The 13,983-nt window shown below is 43.9% G+C and overlaps 1 protein-coding gene across 1 annotated transcript in view; it reads left to right on the top strand.

Moving 5' to 3' along the window:
* SLC25A36 (solute carrier family 25 member 36) overlaps positions 1-13,983 on the top strand; it is a 39,874-nt gene that overhangs the window by 13,199 nt on the left and 12,692 nt on the right. The window contains exons 2-4 of the mRNA XM_066599088.1: positions 219-389; positions 6,620-6,697; positions 8,662-8,762. Of these exons, the coding sequence (XP_066455185.1) occupies positions 219-389; positions 6,620-6,697; positions 8,662-8,762 (350 nt within the window). The remainder of the gene's footprint in view (positions 1-218; positions 390-6,619; positions 6,698-8,661; positions 8,763-13,983) is intronic.

Below are 13,983 nucleotides of genomic sequence, written 5' to 3'. Positions count from 1 at the left end.
GCAGTACAGGAAAAGCCGTCGACAGAGCAGGTATGTGGAGACACTGCTGCTGCCAAAGCAGAGATACAATGCCCTTAGGTTAGCACCAAGTATGGGGACATGCGTGACCGCAGGAGGGGAACATGCAGGGTTTGTCATCCTGGTACTCCTATATCGGAGGAGTTGCTGACACAAAACGACAATCCGTATTTACATATTTTTCCCCCTTCTATTTGCAGATGTGGGGGCACTGTTGGTGCCATATTAACATGCCCATTGGAAGTTGTGAAGACAAGACTACAATCCTCATCAGTGACGCTGTACATCTCTGAAGTTCATCTCAACACAGTGAATGGCGCTAGCGTTAACAGAGTGACCCGAGTGTCCCCAGGACCGCTGCACTGTCTCAAGTAGGAAATACAATAGTCAAGTGTGTTTGGTGTTTTTCTTTGTTTTTTGGTGCCCTAAATTGCAGGTTCAGTAGAAAATATTTGTCTGTGAGGAGTCAAAAAGGCCCTCGCAGGCGCATAGTATGATTTGCCTTGTTCAGCCTTGGGGTATGAACACTGCACTGTGGGTTTTTGTTTTATTTTTTTTCTTAAATCTATGTATTTTTTACATAAATGATATTTGTAACTGAATGTTGTTAAGCATTCTCAACAATTAACTTTTCAGGCAGGCCTGATTCCTATTAGGCCTTCTGTCCACGGGCGATATTTCATTACGTTATCCACAGCAGTAATCCGCATGCGAGTAACAGATGAAGTACTTCCCCCAAAGTACACGAGCGGAAATCCAACGCGATTTTCCGCTTGCGTATAAAAATCGTGGCATGCTGGGATTTTCTGCGATGAACCTATCATAATGCTAGGTTCATCGTAGAAAATGGCAACGACTTTAGTGTGCTCCCTAGGTGTAAATCTGCGTTAAAACGCAAACGCCCGCGGACAGGCAGCCTTACAGTGATGGCTGGCGGACTGGGATTTTTGTACAATCTGTGAGGCAGACTGACGGGAAGGGGTGGTCTGTAGCTGCCCTAGACAGCAGGTGGCGGGGGGGGGGGGGGGGAAATGTGGCATTTACTCCTACATTAAAGAAGGGTTTGAAGAGACTTGGGCTGCTCTCACACGTGCATTTTTACAAGCACATGTGAGTGGCCTTAGTTGTGCTTTTATGACTGTGGCTAACATTAAAGTGCCGCTGGTCACCTCTTTGTATGTGATGTAAGCCACCTCCATGCTGTGAAGGAAGAGTAGCGATCTCATGTGAACGAATCAACAAATCAGAATGCAAGCACCTATTCTACAGTAGAAGTGAATAGGATGCTAACGCACTCCATTCACTTAGGCCTCATGTCCACTGGTAAAATAAGATTTAAAATCCGCAGTGTGATCCGTGCCCCATGGGGATGCATTGGACATCCGCAGGTAGTTAAAACCTGTGGATGTCATTTTTTCCCCTTCAGGCGTGGATTGCGTCTGCGGGAAAATACCTGCGACATGCTCCACTTCTAGTGCGGGTTTCCCGCGGGGACGGCTCCCGCAGGCTTCTATTGAGGCCTGTGGAAGCCGTCTGGATCCGCGGAACACCCGTACCTGAATTTCTGCTCTCTGGCGCAGGAGAGCAGGAGTTAAAAAAAAAAAAAAAATGGAGTGCCCGGTGCATGCACGCTACCAGCGTGCCAAGCACATCCACCAGGCCGAAGAAGGAAGATCCGGCCGTGACAGAGGGAAGGTCCGGACAGGTAAATTTTAATCTTATTTTTTTAACCTCATTTCCATGGGAAAGGAGGAACCCGCTGCAGAATTCAGGCCCGTCGCAGATTCTCCATGCAAATTTTCCCCATGGACATGAGGCCTTACAGTGGAAAAAATCTGGAGCAGAAGATGGCGCTGTTGCAAATTTTTCAATGCAAAGCATGCTGTGGACTTTCACCGAAAACTCATTCATTGCAATGAGTGCATTTCACATCAAATCCACTTTTTTTTTTCTTTTGAAGCATATCACACCCTTGCTGCCCACGCTGTCTTGATTGCAAGCTGAGCATGGAAAGAAATCTGTTTGGGAGCTGGAAGTATGGAGCTGGCTGACATCGCTTATAATGACTAATTGCACATAGCAGCAGTGATCATCAAACCTTTGAGGTTAGCTAGGGTCATAGAAGCAGGAATTAGAAAGTGCCCGAGTCTCCTTCTCCCATCTTCCCCTTGTCTAGCTATAAATTGCACTTTCCTCCCTCCAGACCTGCTTACTATGGAGAATACAGATCCCTCCCGTGTTTTTTTTTTTTTTTTTTTTTTTTTGGTAGAGAGATGTGGATTTAAGGGTATGGGGTAGCCTAAAAAGTTATCATAAAACGGACCCCTGACGCAAGTGTGAGAGTGGCCTTGTAAGCAACATGTCGGGCCAAACTGATGCAGGGTAACTTTCCGATGGATAGGCAGTAAATAACTTTCTGCAGTACTAAATTCTACCCAGTGAACCGCCGTCAGCTGGCTCTCATTTTATAATGCTCTATATAGCTAAATCACCTGTGAATGTTGTTGGTTTGTTCTGTCTCACTAATTAGTTTGTCTTTCAGCCTGACTGGACGTCATTAGAGAATGAGGAGGATGTGTGGAAGTGATGCATGTGTATACAGAAGTGGGCATTGTATCCAGTCGATGTGTTGCAGATCACGCTGAGATCACCTGGCCATTAGTTTTTGCCCAGCCATTGCTATATTTATAGCGCAGCCCGCAGAATATATTTATGGCATGTTTGTCACATCGGTAGCGCTCTTCAGTAGGGCTGCAGAGTTCATGTAGAAAGAAAGATTGTGTTCTAGGCTGGTTCAGCCACAGAACTACTTGGAGTAGGGCTGGATGATTTGGCCTAGAATAAAAATTCCTGTATATGTGTGTATGTATATGTATATATATATGTGTATATATGTGTGTGTGTGTGTGTGTATATGTATATGTATATGTGTATGTATGTATATATATATATATATATTTGTTATTGATTCGCAGAACCAATCGCATAATTCATACAATCGGTGCATATTAAAGAGAACCTGCCACTGCCACCAGCCTTCCATTACTGGAGCTGGGTTTAACTTTCAAAGATGCCCCTGTGATAAGCGACCGTTTCGGCTTTATCTAAAAAATGGAGTCAAGATTTACCAGTGATAAGTGCAGGACTCTCCTCCATCAGCATGCACTCTTACCCATGATCAGTCACCCATTCCCCAGTCATCACAGCCCCCATCTCTAGTGTCCTCTTCATTAGTCCTCTCTTCCACAGCAGCCCTTCCATCAGTCCTTTCCAGATCCCCCCCCCCCCCCCCCCCCCCCCCCCCAGTTGTGCGACATTTTAAAGGAGTTTTCTGGGACACTATATAGATATTTAAAAATATATTTTTTTTTTAAATGCAGGGACTTGAAATTGTGTACAATGAAGAGAAAATGCATTTTATTCCAACAGCTCCCCATCTATCTGTGTCCGCCACATACAACCCAGAAGTAGTGGTGGGTGGTCACATGCTGTTCTTGTGCACATGACCGCTCAGCAAGTCACAGGCTTAGGGCTTATTCACACGAGCGTATATTGACTGTCGTTTCCACGCCCCCCCCCCCCCAATATACACTACAATCTAAGCTGTCTTCCCCCTTGCTGCTCACAATCTATCCTCCCCTCCTGCTGTTTGCAATGGGAGGGGGTGGAGCTTGGCTCCACCTCACCCCCTCCCATTGCAAACAGCTGGAGAAGAGGAGGTACTGTGCAGCGGGCATCAGTACTGGATGGGGAGCTGCTGGAATAAGAGTATTGATTTTTATTTTCACTTTCCATGATTTTAAGCTCACTAGAGGACTATGTGAAGGTAGTGCAAAGTAGGTCTCGCTGCTGCAGCAACTGTCTGGATGCTATTACTGAAAGTGGCCAAAGTGCTGCTGGATCCAGCCAGTGTCTCTACTTGCCCCAATCCTACAGGCTTTCCTATACCAGTTCAATCAACTTGTGTCTAGATGGAGTTGCTCCTGGCAGATCCTCCCTCTGTAAATCCACTCTAGAGATTTCACTATTGAACTGAAGGCACTTAAAGATCACTCATGATACCGTCTTAAGGCTAACGTCACACAGGCGGGCCCCTATCCAGCCATGAAGCATGGCCAGATATCACCTTTGCCATCCATGTGAAAATGGCATCACTTCGGGGATGCAGGAAACGTGAGGGAAGACAGCAGGAGGCGATTCCACTGCGGCAAGGGAAGACAGCAGGGGAGAGGGCAGGAGCTGCCCTTGGGCACCGCAGCCACCGGGAACCATTCTCTGAAGGCCAGCAGAACACACAGCAGCGGATGGGTGAGCCAATCAGACAATGGGGGCGTGACATTGCTGCCAAGCTCCCTAACACTGAGCTACACCCACCACATCCAGTGGCGTCACAATACAACAATACCGGGAACCTCCGCTGTGGTAGAGGTTTGCTGAGTTTCTCCCATTGGTTTTTAATGTGAGAGCTCACATTGCGTGCACTTTGCACGTGGTGGGACGCTCCTGCCGGCCCCATTGAAAGCAATGGGTGGTGTGATGCCAGAGCATGCACAGGATAGGACATTCTGTGATTTTTGATTCCTGCATCGGAAAAAAGAAAATCGCTCGTGTGTATGACCCCACTCAAAAGAATGGGTTTATATTTGTGCGTCTCGCAACACACAAACCTCGCATGATTTTCTCACCCATGTGAAGCTGACCCAAGGGTATGTTTACACTGTAAATTTCATTTTTCACTAGGCTGAAAAAAGACCATTTCCATCCAGTTCATTCCTATTCATGTACTTGCTGCTGACTGCTAGGTCTCCCTGTAGTACTGTGCATACTGTCAGTTGGCAGCAAGTATGAAGGTGCCCCATCGGACTCCAAGTTTTCCCAAACTTCTGACCAGATCAGTATGACACTGCTGAAACCTGTCACTACATTGTAGTGCTTGCAGTCTGGGGATCTGACAGCTCCTCCTTAAAGGGGTTGCTTCATCTACTGTAATATCAGAATGAGCATATCTAATGTCCATATGCTTTAACGAGGCTTATGGAAAGACAACAGCTTATGGAACTTAATCGCCCCGGATTTAAAGGTCCTGGTTAGAGTCATATGCTTTGTGTGTTTAAAAAAATCTGTGTTGGATTCCATTAATGAAAATCTTTCCACTCTGACTAAACCCATTTGTGCTCTTCAGAAATTAGAAACCCAATAGTTTCAGAGTTTCTGAACTAAAACCGTTTTGTACAGTAGCAGTATTTGTTTTATTGCTTGACTGTTACTTAGCGGTCATCGGTATGTTTACCTCCCAACTCCAATCTTTCATCTCCGCACATACCTAAACTGAGCCAAGCACGTGGCACGTTGGCTAACAATCACGTAATGGCGAGCTTCCATAAATATCGTGTCCAGCTCACTGCATACATTTTTGGGAGCAGTAGTAAGACTTTATTGCAGAGGGAAAGCCTGCTGTAAAACTTTTACGGGGATCGGTGAGATACGCATGGTTTTATTACAGAACGAGCGGCAATAGTTATATAATCAACATGTGGCACTTGTATTCTATCTGGCAAGAAGTATCACTCCTGTCTCCTGACACCACTCTAAACATTCTGCTGGACCAAAGTTTTCTACAGTAGGGGTAGGAGGGTAGAAAGGGATTAAGCGGTTATTGGGCACCTGTCATCAGCTTATCTACCATAGGAGCAAGGTGTGATGTGTGGATGGTGGTCTCTCCATTATTCTGACAAGATCAGCTGATCCCAACAAAATCCGCAGGTTCAGAACATTTCATTTCCCCCCCACCCCTCAAATGTATGGCTGCTGCGGACAGACTCATGAAAGTGGAGCGCTGCCGTCCCCTACAGAGACAAAGGTCTCCTAGCTGGATGTATGAAGGGCTTTATTTGTGTGTAGTATGGTGGTGCCCATATACGTTGGACTACAGTTGATGAAAATGGGTGATTGCAACCAAAAGGACGGTTTGTTGGGTGAACCTTAACAATGAATGATGGTTTTAGCCGACTGTCTTCTGGAAATAAGTCGGCCAGATTTTTTTCTCTATTGCAAAAGACCTTTTATCCACTCTTCCAAAAAATGTTCTCAGAAAGACTTTTTTAGTGACACCAGGCAACGGACATTGTATGGCCGGTTTAAACGACGTGTGTGTGTGTGTGTGTGACTAAGTTGGTCTTTGATTTCTGCTCGGCTGACTGGCATTTTACCAGGTGAAAACACTGCCTGCAGCGCCAATTCTTCTGGTTCATGGTGCCGGATCTACAATGGAGCTCTCAGCACAGATGTGACGGTGGCCTCCGGTTTATAGATCTATGAGAAGGAAAGCCAACAAGTGTCTGGCCAACACTCATGTAATGTATGTTGCCACCATGGCTTTATTACCACATACAGTAATGTGGCACCATGGAATATTAGTCTGGTTTTTCAGCAGGTAAATAAGGATGTTCCCCAGAACTGCCCAGTGTGGTACGGTTAATGGAGTCAGCGGAAGCCTGTCTAATCTAGGGCTTTAGCTCTTATCCACTTTAAGTTGCCTTGCAGGTGATTTTTGAAATCAATGCTTGTTTCTAATGTGTGCTCACTTTTTCTGCTCTTGCAGGATAATTTTGCAGAAGGAGGGTCCTCGGTCCCTGTTCAGAGGTCTGGGCCCTAACCTAGTCGGTGTGGCTCCATCCAGGTACTATACTGCACATTCATGTACAAGCCAAAGCCTGGCATAGGTGTAAACTATCCTCCTGTCATCCACCACAATCACATTGTTACCATACACAACTCTGCTTTAACTAACAGACCTTTGCTCTAAATATACTTTTTTTTTTTTTTTCTTGTCTAAATTATTTGAATGACTACTTATCTCTCTATTATCTATTGCGAACCTGCACCGCTGAAGGATTAGATCAAGCTGTGTCCTGACATAATCTCTGTACATATAGACAACTGACTATAGTGTTCACAGTGCAGTCCTAAAGGAACAGCTGGATTTATTGGCCATTAGGCGCCAACCTCTTCTAAGGACATTTTTACGTCTGGCGGGTCTTATTATAGACCTAGTAGACATAAATATCATTTATTAACCTACAGAGTTCATATAGTCCTGCTAGTTAATGAGTAGAAGGGAGCATGTTTATAACCTCTCCCCATCGTGTAAAGTTCTCCGATCAGCTGTTGGAGACTAATTACCAAACTTCAACAGTATATAGTAGAAATGTAAGTTCTCTTTCACACAGACGACAGCAATGGCGCACAAGAAAATCTCAGCAATATCGCATCTGTGTTCTGTGCGATTATCTGCATTTTCTCACAGCAATACTGTGGTTTTTTTTTTGGTTTTTTTTTTTTTTTTTTTGCTGGGGTTTTCAAAGGGGCTTAAAATTTAAGCCCTACCCTGAAAATGAGCGCTGGCTGCAGAACAAAAAACAAACCTCACCTAGCAACCACGGTCTGCTCTGCCGTACATCTTCTCTGCGGGGTCCTGGCACTTGTCGTCTTCGGTCAACGCTTCATGGTCAGGGCTTTGAAAAACCCCACCTCCAGGAAGTGCTACCTCTGATTCTCAAGCCCTGCAGCTCAGCCAATCAGAGGCAGCGCTTCTTGGCGGTGAGGTTTTTCAAAGCCCTGACCAGGATGTTCTGCTGGAAGACATCAAACAAGTGCTGGAGGTGCAGAGATGTGTGGCGGAGCCGTACAGCAGCTCTTAGGTAATGTGTTTTTTTTTTTTTTTTTTTATATATACATATTTTTTTTCATGTGGCTAAGGCTTATTTTAGGGGAAGCAGTAAGACTTCCTACTGTAAAGGTTACACCACATGAAAACAGTGTCTTCATGTGATGCAACACAAAGGAAGGCTCCATAGGGAAACATAGGCTACAAAACCTTGCAAATCGTGCTAATATTCAGCAACCCCACAATGTAGCAGCCTATAAAACATCGCTAATGTGAAAGAACCCATAGGAAAGCATGGGCTTCACATACATGCGATTTGTAGCACTGTCACAACGCAGGAAAATTGTGTCCGTCCGTCCGTGTCCGGCATAAACTGCCATGTGCCAGACTATTCTCTTGCATAAATGAAATGTCCGGGTATATTGTTGCAGGCCGGGACCATATCTGTCAGTGGATCAATTGGTGACTTCACTTCTTGATGCTTTGACCACACATAAACAGAAGGGTCACAAGTACAATAAAAAAACTGAAAAATATGACTACAAAATATGTGAGCGTGTACAACTCACGGATGGGGGGGGGGGGGGGGGCGGGGGTAGTGGGGGTTGTCCTGTGACTGCATATTTTATGCTGTTGGCATACCTGCACACTAGTTTTTTGTGAACTGTGTGCACATGGGGAAGTGTCTCTGCACATGTCATGCTGATCCACAGACTTCCGTTTACCAGATGGTCGCCCTTATTTGACCAAAATCTGATCTGGATTTGGCTCCTGCAGAATAACAGTCCTGTGTGGTGTCTATTACTTATTACTTAACTGTGCTAAGCTACTAACTTTACATTTCCCTCCAACCAATGAGGATCAATTGGTGACCCTTCACTTCTCGACTTCCCAATCTCCTTTTTTTTGTTTGTTTCTACCTACTGAGCTCACCAGTTGGGTATAACCTGACAGTATACTTTTTTTATCATTTTTAGGGCCATCTATTTTGCAGCTTACTCGGGCTGCAAGGAGAGGCTGAACCATGTATTTACGGCAGATTCCACCCAGGTGCACATGGTCTCTGCTGGGGCAGCAGGTATGTATCCTCCGGTGTGAATGATTGAGGTTAGTGGGTATAGATATACATGCATAGATAATTGAAGTCTCTGGATATATTGACCAAGGTCACATCTGTAGTCTAGTATTATCCCAAGGAGAGAAGTATGTACTATAGACTGCTTCTTCCCCCTTTCTTATAAAGCTATCTCTGTACTATCGCTGCTGTATTCATCTTTTTGAATTTTCTCCATTTAACCTTTCCCCCAGTAGTCTGAAGCATTCCTGTTAATGTCCCTTAGGTTTATCTGAAAGCCATATTTTCTTTTTTATAGAAGTAGGGATGAAGGAAAGTAATCGCTTCCACTACTAGTCGAACGGTCTAGAACACCTCAATTTTTTTTTTTTCCGCTAGTTTTTATCTTAATGCAGTTCAAATCCAGCAAATAACGTGAAATGGTTCAAAAGTCACTCTTGTGAGCCAACATTTTGCATGATCAATGCTACTTAGCACAGCCTAACACCCTTTACACGTTAATATGTTTTTTGACAGCAGCACCATCTTTTGATGGTGGCTGCATCAGAAGCCTGGCGCAGGTCTCCCGTGCCAGGGAGAGCATGTGCTTGGCTGTGACAGCCTGGCACCTCCTCTAACAGTGCAGATCAAAGAAACCATGGATCCCTGCTGCTTAACCCTTCATATGCTGTGGTCAGTGTGACCATGGCATGTAAAAGGCTGACAAATTGAGGGGGCTCCCCCTCCATTGGACCTCGCAATGTGCTCACAGGCGCAGATAGGTTGCTATGGCACACAGAGGTTTGAATATGGCCTCTAAATCTGTCAGCTACAGTTGTCTGAGGCTTGGCCTCTGGCTGAGCTTCTTGGGCTTTCTAACAGACTGCTATACTGAAGTATAGCAGAATGATAACATATGGTGATATTCTAGTCTTGTAGTGAGAAATGCTAAAAAAAAAAAATCTCAAGCCCCACCTTTCCCACTTTGCTGTGTAAAACAAAAATTTGTAATGACCCCCCCCCCCCCCCCTCTAATCTTTCCTGTAGAGAAAATGAAAATGCTGCGTTCCCCAAAACTGAATAAAGGAAGACTAGAGTTTTCCACAAACAAGCCCTCTTAGGCTGTTTTCATACAGCTGATAAAATTGTGTGAGATTTGTACATTGAGATGCACAAATATGAACCCCGTTTTCTTAAATGAAGCCATACACACGAGTGTCTCGGTGTTTAAGAATGTATCCTATTTATTTTGTACACCCCCCCCCCCCCAAAAAAAAAAGGGGGAAAAAAGTTATACAATACATTATATGTACCCAAAAAATTGTGCCATTAAAAAAACAAAAAAACTTGTCCTGCAAAATACGAGCCTTCATATGGCTCTGTAGAGTAATTTAATTTATGGCTCCTGGAATGCAACAATGAAAAATTAGTTTGTCATTAAGGTGTAAATGGGCTTCATTACTAAGGTCTTGTTTACACGAGTGTATTTGTGCACAAAAAAGTGCTCTTCGCTTATGCAGAAACATGTTTAACGGTCGAAGTTTGTGCATGAAACTTTCCCCGTTAACTGGAGCAGCTGCTCCACAAAGGTCCCCTCATCACTGAACTCTGACAGCACTGTCGGTGTTTACTGATAAGGGGACTGCAGCAGGAATGAAAGAATTCCCTGTCACAGCTCTGGCAGAAGATCACGAAGCTCTCCCATTGTGTTTTTTTTTTTTTTTTTTTTTTTTTACATTTTTTATTTTTTTTATTTTATGGGGCTGATGCTGCTGCCACCCCATTTAAAGCAATGGGATGAAGGCAAACCCTGAAAATCATTCATAGCTGCTTGAAAAAATAAAAACAAAATATACGCTCTCCTCTCCGCCGCTGTCAGGCTCAGGCACGTCTTGTCCCTGGCTTCCCCGGCAGAGTTCTAAAGCCCTTTCCTAAAAGGGCTGTCTGATTGGTTGAGCACTGCCTGTGATTGGTCACAGCACTCAGCCAATCAGAGACTTCACTCAGCCAATCATTGAATTCAAGACTAAGATTGCAAAATAAAGACTTGCCTGGGCAAAATGGCACCTCCCAGTGAACTGATGACTCAAAATTTGACATCTTTGGTAAATCATGCAGGGTTTTTTGTATGCTGTCGGATAGCTGAAAGGGTGCTTGCTGAGTGACACCAACTGTCAAACATAGAAAGATGCATGATGGTCTTGGGCTCTTTTGCTGGATCCAGAGTTGGCGTTTTGAACAACATGACCGTCACACTGGACAAAAAGGGCTACCGCAGCATTTTGCTATGCCATGTCATACCCTTCGGTGTACATCTAGTTGGTCAGGGTTTCCTAATACAACAAGACAATGATCCAAAACCTACTTCTAGGTTATGTCAGAACTACCTAGAAAGACAAGAAGCAGCCAGTAGGCTGTGCAGGCCATTCCATTCCTTGAAATCTCCAGACTTAAACCCCATAGAGCTTGTTTCGGATGAACTGGACAGAAGGGTGAAAACAAAGCAACCTACAAGTGCAGCACATTTGTGGGAACTTCTGCAACAATGTTGGGAAGACATTTCTGAACAGTATCTGAATGCTAATATAGAAGGAATGCCTCGATTGTGTTAGATCAGCTAGAGGTGCATACTTTGAAATTAAAGTATAGAGAAAAAAAAACCAATGTGAATGATAGATTAGGTTTCACCAAATTAAAGAGTCAAAAATCTAGATTTAAACTGCATTGAAGACATTAAACAGCAAGTTTAAAAACTGGAGAAATTGAGGTTCTCTAAAACTCTTGAACAGTAGTGTTTGTGTAGAATATATACTTCTTTGTTTTTTAATCTGGGTAGCCACATTAAATCCTTTTCTCAGCCAGTAGAGGTTGTGGATTCTCCAGCTCCCTTTAACCATCAAAAAATAACCCTTGCTTTTAATATGCAATCTCAGCAATTTGAAAGCCATGACCCTTTTATACTCTCCCCAGAAAAACACTCCAAAGGGTCATTCACTCCTGTTGATGAGGCAAGACTAGTCAACCTTTTTTTGCCACCTATAGTGCACTTTTTTTTTTTTTTTTTTGATGCTGCTCCATACAGGAGCCATGTATTCAATTTCAAAAACAAAATTGGCTCCGGTCATCAAAAAAAAAATTTTGGTTTGGGTAAAGAGCTCCTGCTTTGTACTGACATCTGTTCAGTCACAAAACTTATCCCATGAAAGTGGTCATATAGTGACAACTGGGCAAAACCAGTGGCCTTGTTTCTAGAAGTCGAAGTTCCAGTTCATGCCTTCCATATTACAGCTGAGTCTTCACCAGCTAACACATTGAGAACTATTGAACATATTTTGTTCCAAATTACGGATCTAAATATACTAAAAAGATTGTGTGGAACTAAACATGGATTGCTGGCACCCTCCGTATCACCAGAGCAATGCTTTATCATTGTGCAGCTAGATTACTTAGTTTTTCTTGCAACTGTACAATACATCAACTAAGTGAACCCTTTGGAATTTCCTGGGTTTCTGCATCAACTACTAATTAAAATCTGGTAGAATTGTGTATTGTATTAGACTGTGTTCATGTAGAATAGTGGCTTGGATAGCAAACACTTGTACTGGTCATGCCTTTTAAAAAACGCATTTGGTGCACAATTACTTAGACCGGCGCATGAAATGCCGGTCCAAGTGTGCACTGGTGTCCCCACGACAAATGTATCAAGGTGCGGGCCTCTGAATACAGTTTTGTTTTTTCACATCTGGCGGCAATGGGTGGAAACGTATTCCGGCTGAGAGCTAGAGGAAGCTTCTATTTGCACTAGTGTTCAGCATTATTCTAATAGACAGGACCTTTGTTCATGGGTCAGCAGTATGTATAGACTTCTATAGGCCTCTTCTGTTACCATTGGGTTCTTTCTCACTACTTTTGAGATTTCCCATTGTGATATTAACTAGATGCCCATTTCCTGAGAGAAGAGCTAGTCTAGAATCTTCATTTGTAGATGACCTGTCCAGTTGCTTGAAAAAGGCTTAGCTGTAAGCCGAAACGCATTGCAGTATCTGAATAAAAGGATTTGTCACTGGATACCGTGGAGTCCGTCATCTCTCCTTTTTCACCTAGCTACAAGTGAGTTTTAAGGCTACACTGGATTAGGGGTGCACTGATCTGAGGCACCCCTGTGAAGCAAATTCTTCACCATTTTTTCATGCTATCATTGTATGATCTGGAGCAGTTTTCTTTTTTTTTTTTTTTTTTTTTTTTTTATATATAGATGTTGCCTATTCTATTCTGTTAACTTGTCCAGTTGTGGATTGGTGAACACCCAGGTCTTTGGCAATGCTTTTGTAGCCTTTTCCAGCTCCATGTGTATCTCTAACACCACACTTAAAGTGGTTGTCATTTTTTTTTTCCTCTGCTTCCTTGGACAACCCCTTTTAATACAAAGGTTCACTCTTTCTGCCTACGCTCTGGAAGTCTGCTCAATAAAACATGGATGTTACTGTTCCCTAAAAATAGGACACTGTCTTATATAAATTTTGTTGCCCCAAAAGAGGCACTGTCTTCTTTTCAGGGGGTGTCTTATACTCATAGCCAACAGCGTTCCGGTGCCTCGCGCTGGCCTTCGGTGCTGTGGCAAGCTGCAGTGTAATCCTCCGCACTGAAAGCATTCTCTTCCTGGTAACGGGGCTTTGAATACCCTGCCTCCAGCAAACGAGTGCTGTGATTGGATCTCGAGCGCCGCTTGCTCAGCCAATCGCTGCCATTCAGTGATGTCATTAACTGACAATGATCAAGTGCTGGCTCTAATTGGCTGAGCCAGCGGCTATCATGATCCAATCACAGCACTGTCTTGCTGGAGGCGGGGTATTCAAAGCCCCATTACCAGGAATGCTGTTGGCACGGAGGATTACACTGCAGCCTGCCACAGTGCTGGAGACCAGCTTCAGGGACCCCAACACTGCCAGCTAGGTGAGTATTGCAGTGTTTTTATTTTTTTAAAATCTAGTGTAGCTAGGGCCTATTTTTGGGGAGGGCTTATGTCAGGGTAGGTCTTTTCAGGGATACGCAGTAATTTTAAACTGTTGGTCTATTTTGTGACTTGGTTAAAGTAGCATTTACATGGAGCGATCGCTCAAAACACTAAAGCAATCATTTGAGCTATCATTGTGTCTAAATGTGCGCCCATCGTGCACTTTTCTTGCACTGCTAGCTGATTGTTAAATTTAGTCAACCTAAAAATCGTCTTGCAGCCTTATCAGCA

The sequence above is a fragment of the Eleutherodactylus coqui genome, chromosome 1, assembly GCF_035609145.1.
Source record: "Eleutherodactylus coqui strain aEleCoq1 chromosome 1, aEleCoq1.hap1, whole genome shotgun sequence".
Lineage (NCBI taxonomy): Eukaryota > Metazoa > Chordata > Amphibia > Anura > Eleutherodactylidae > Eleutherodactylus > Eleutherodactylus coqui.
The sequence above is the reverse complement of the archived record's forward strand: the minus strand, read 5'-3'. Positions and strand labels throughout refer to the sequence as shown.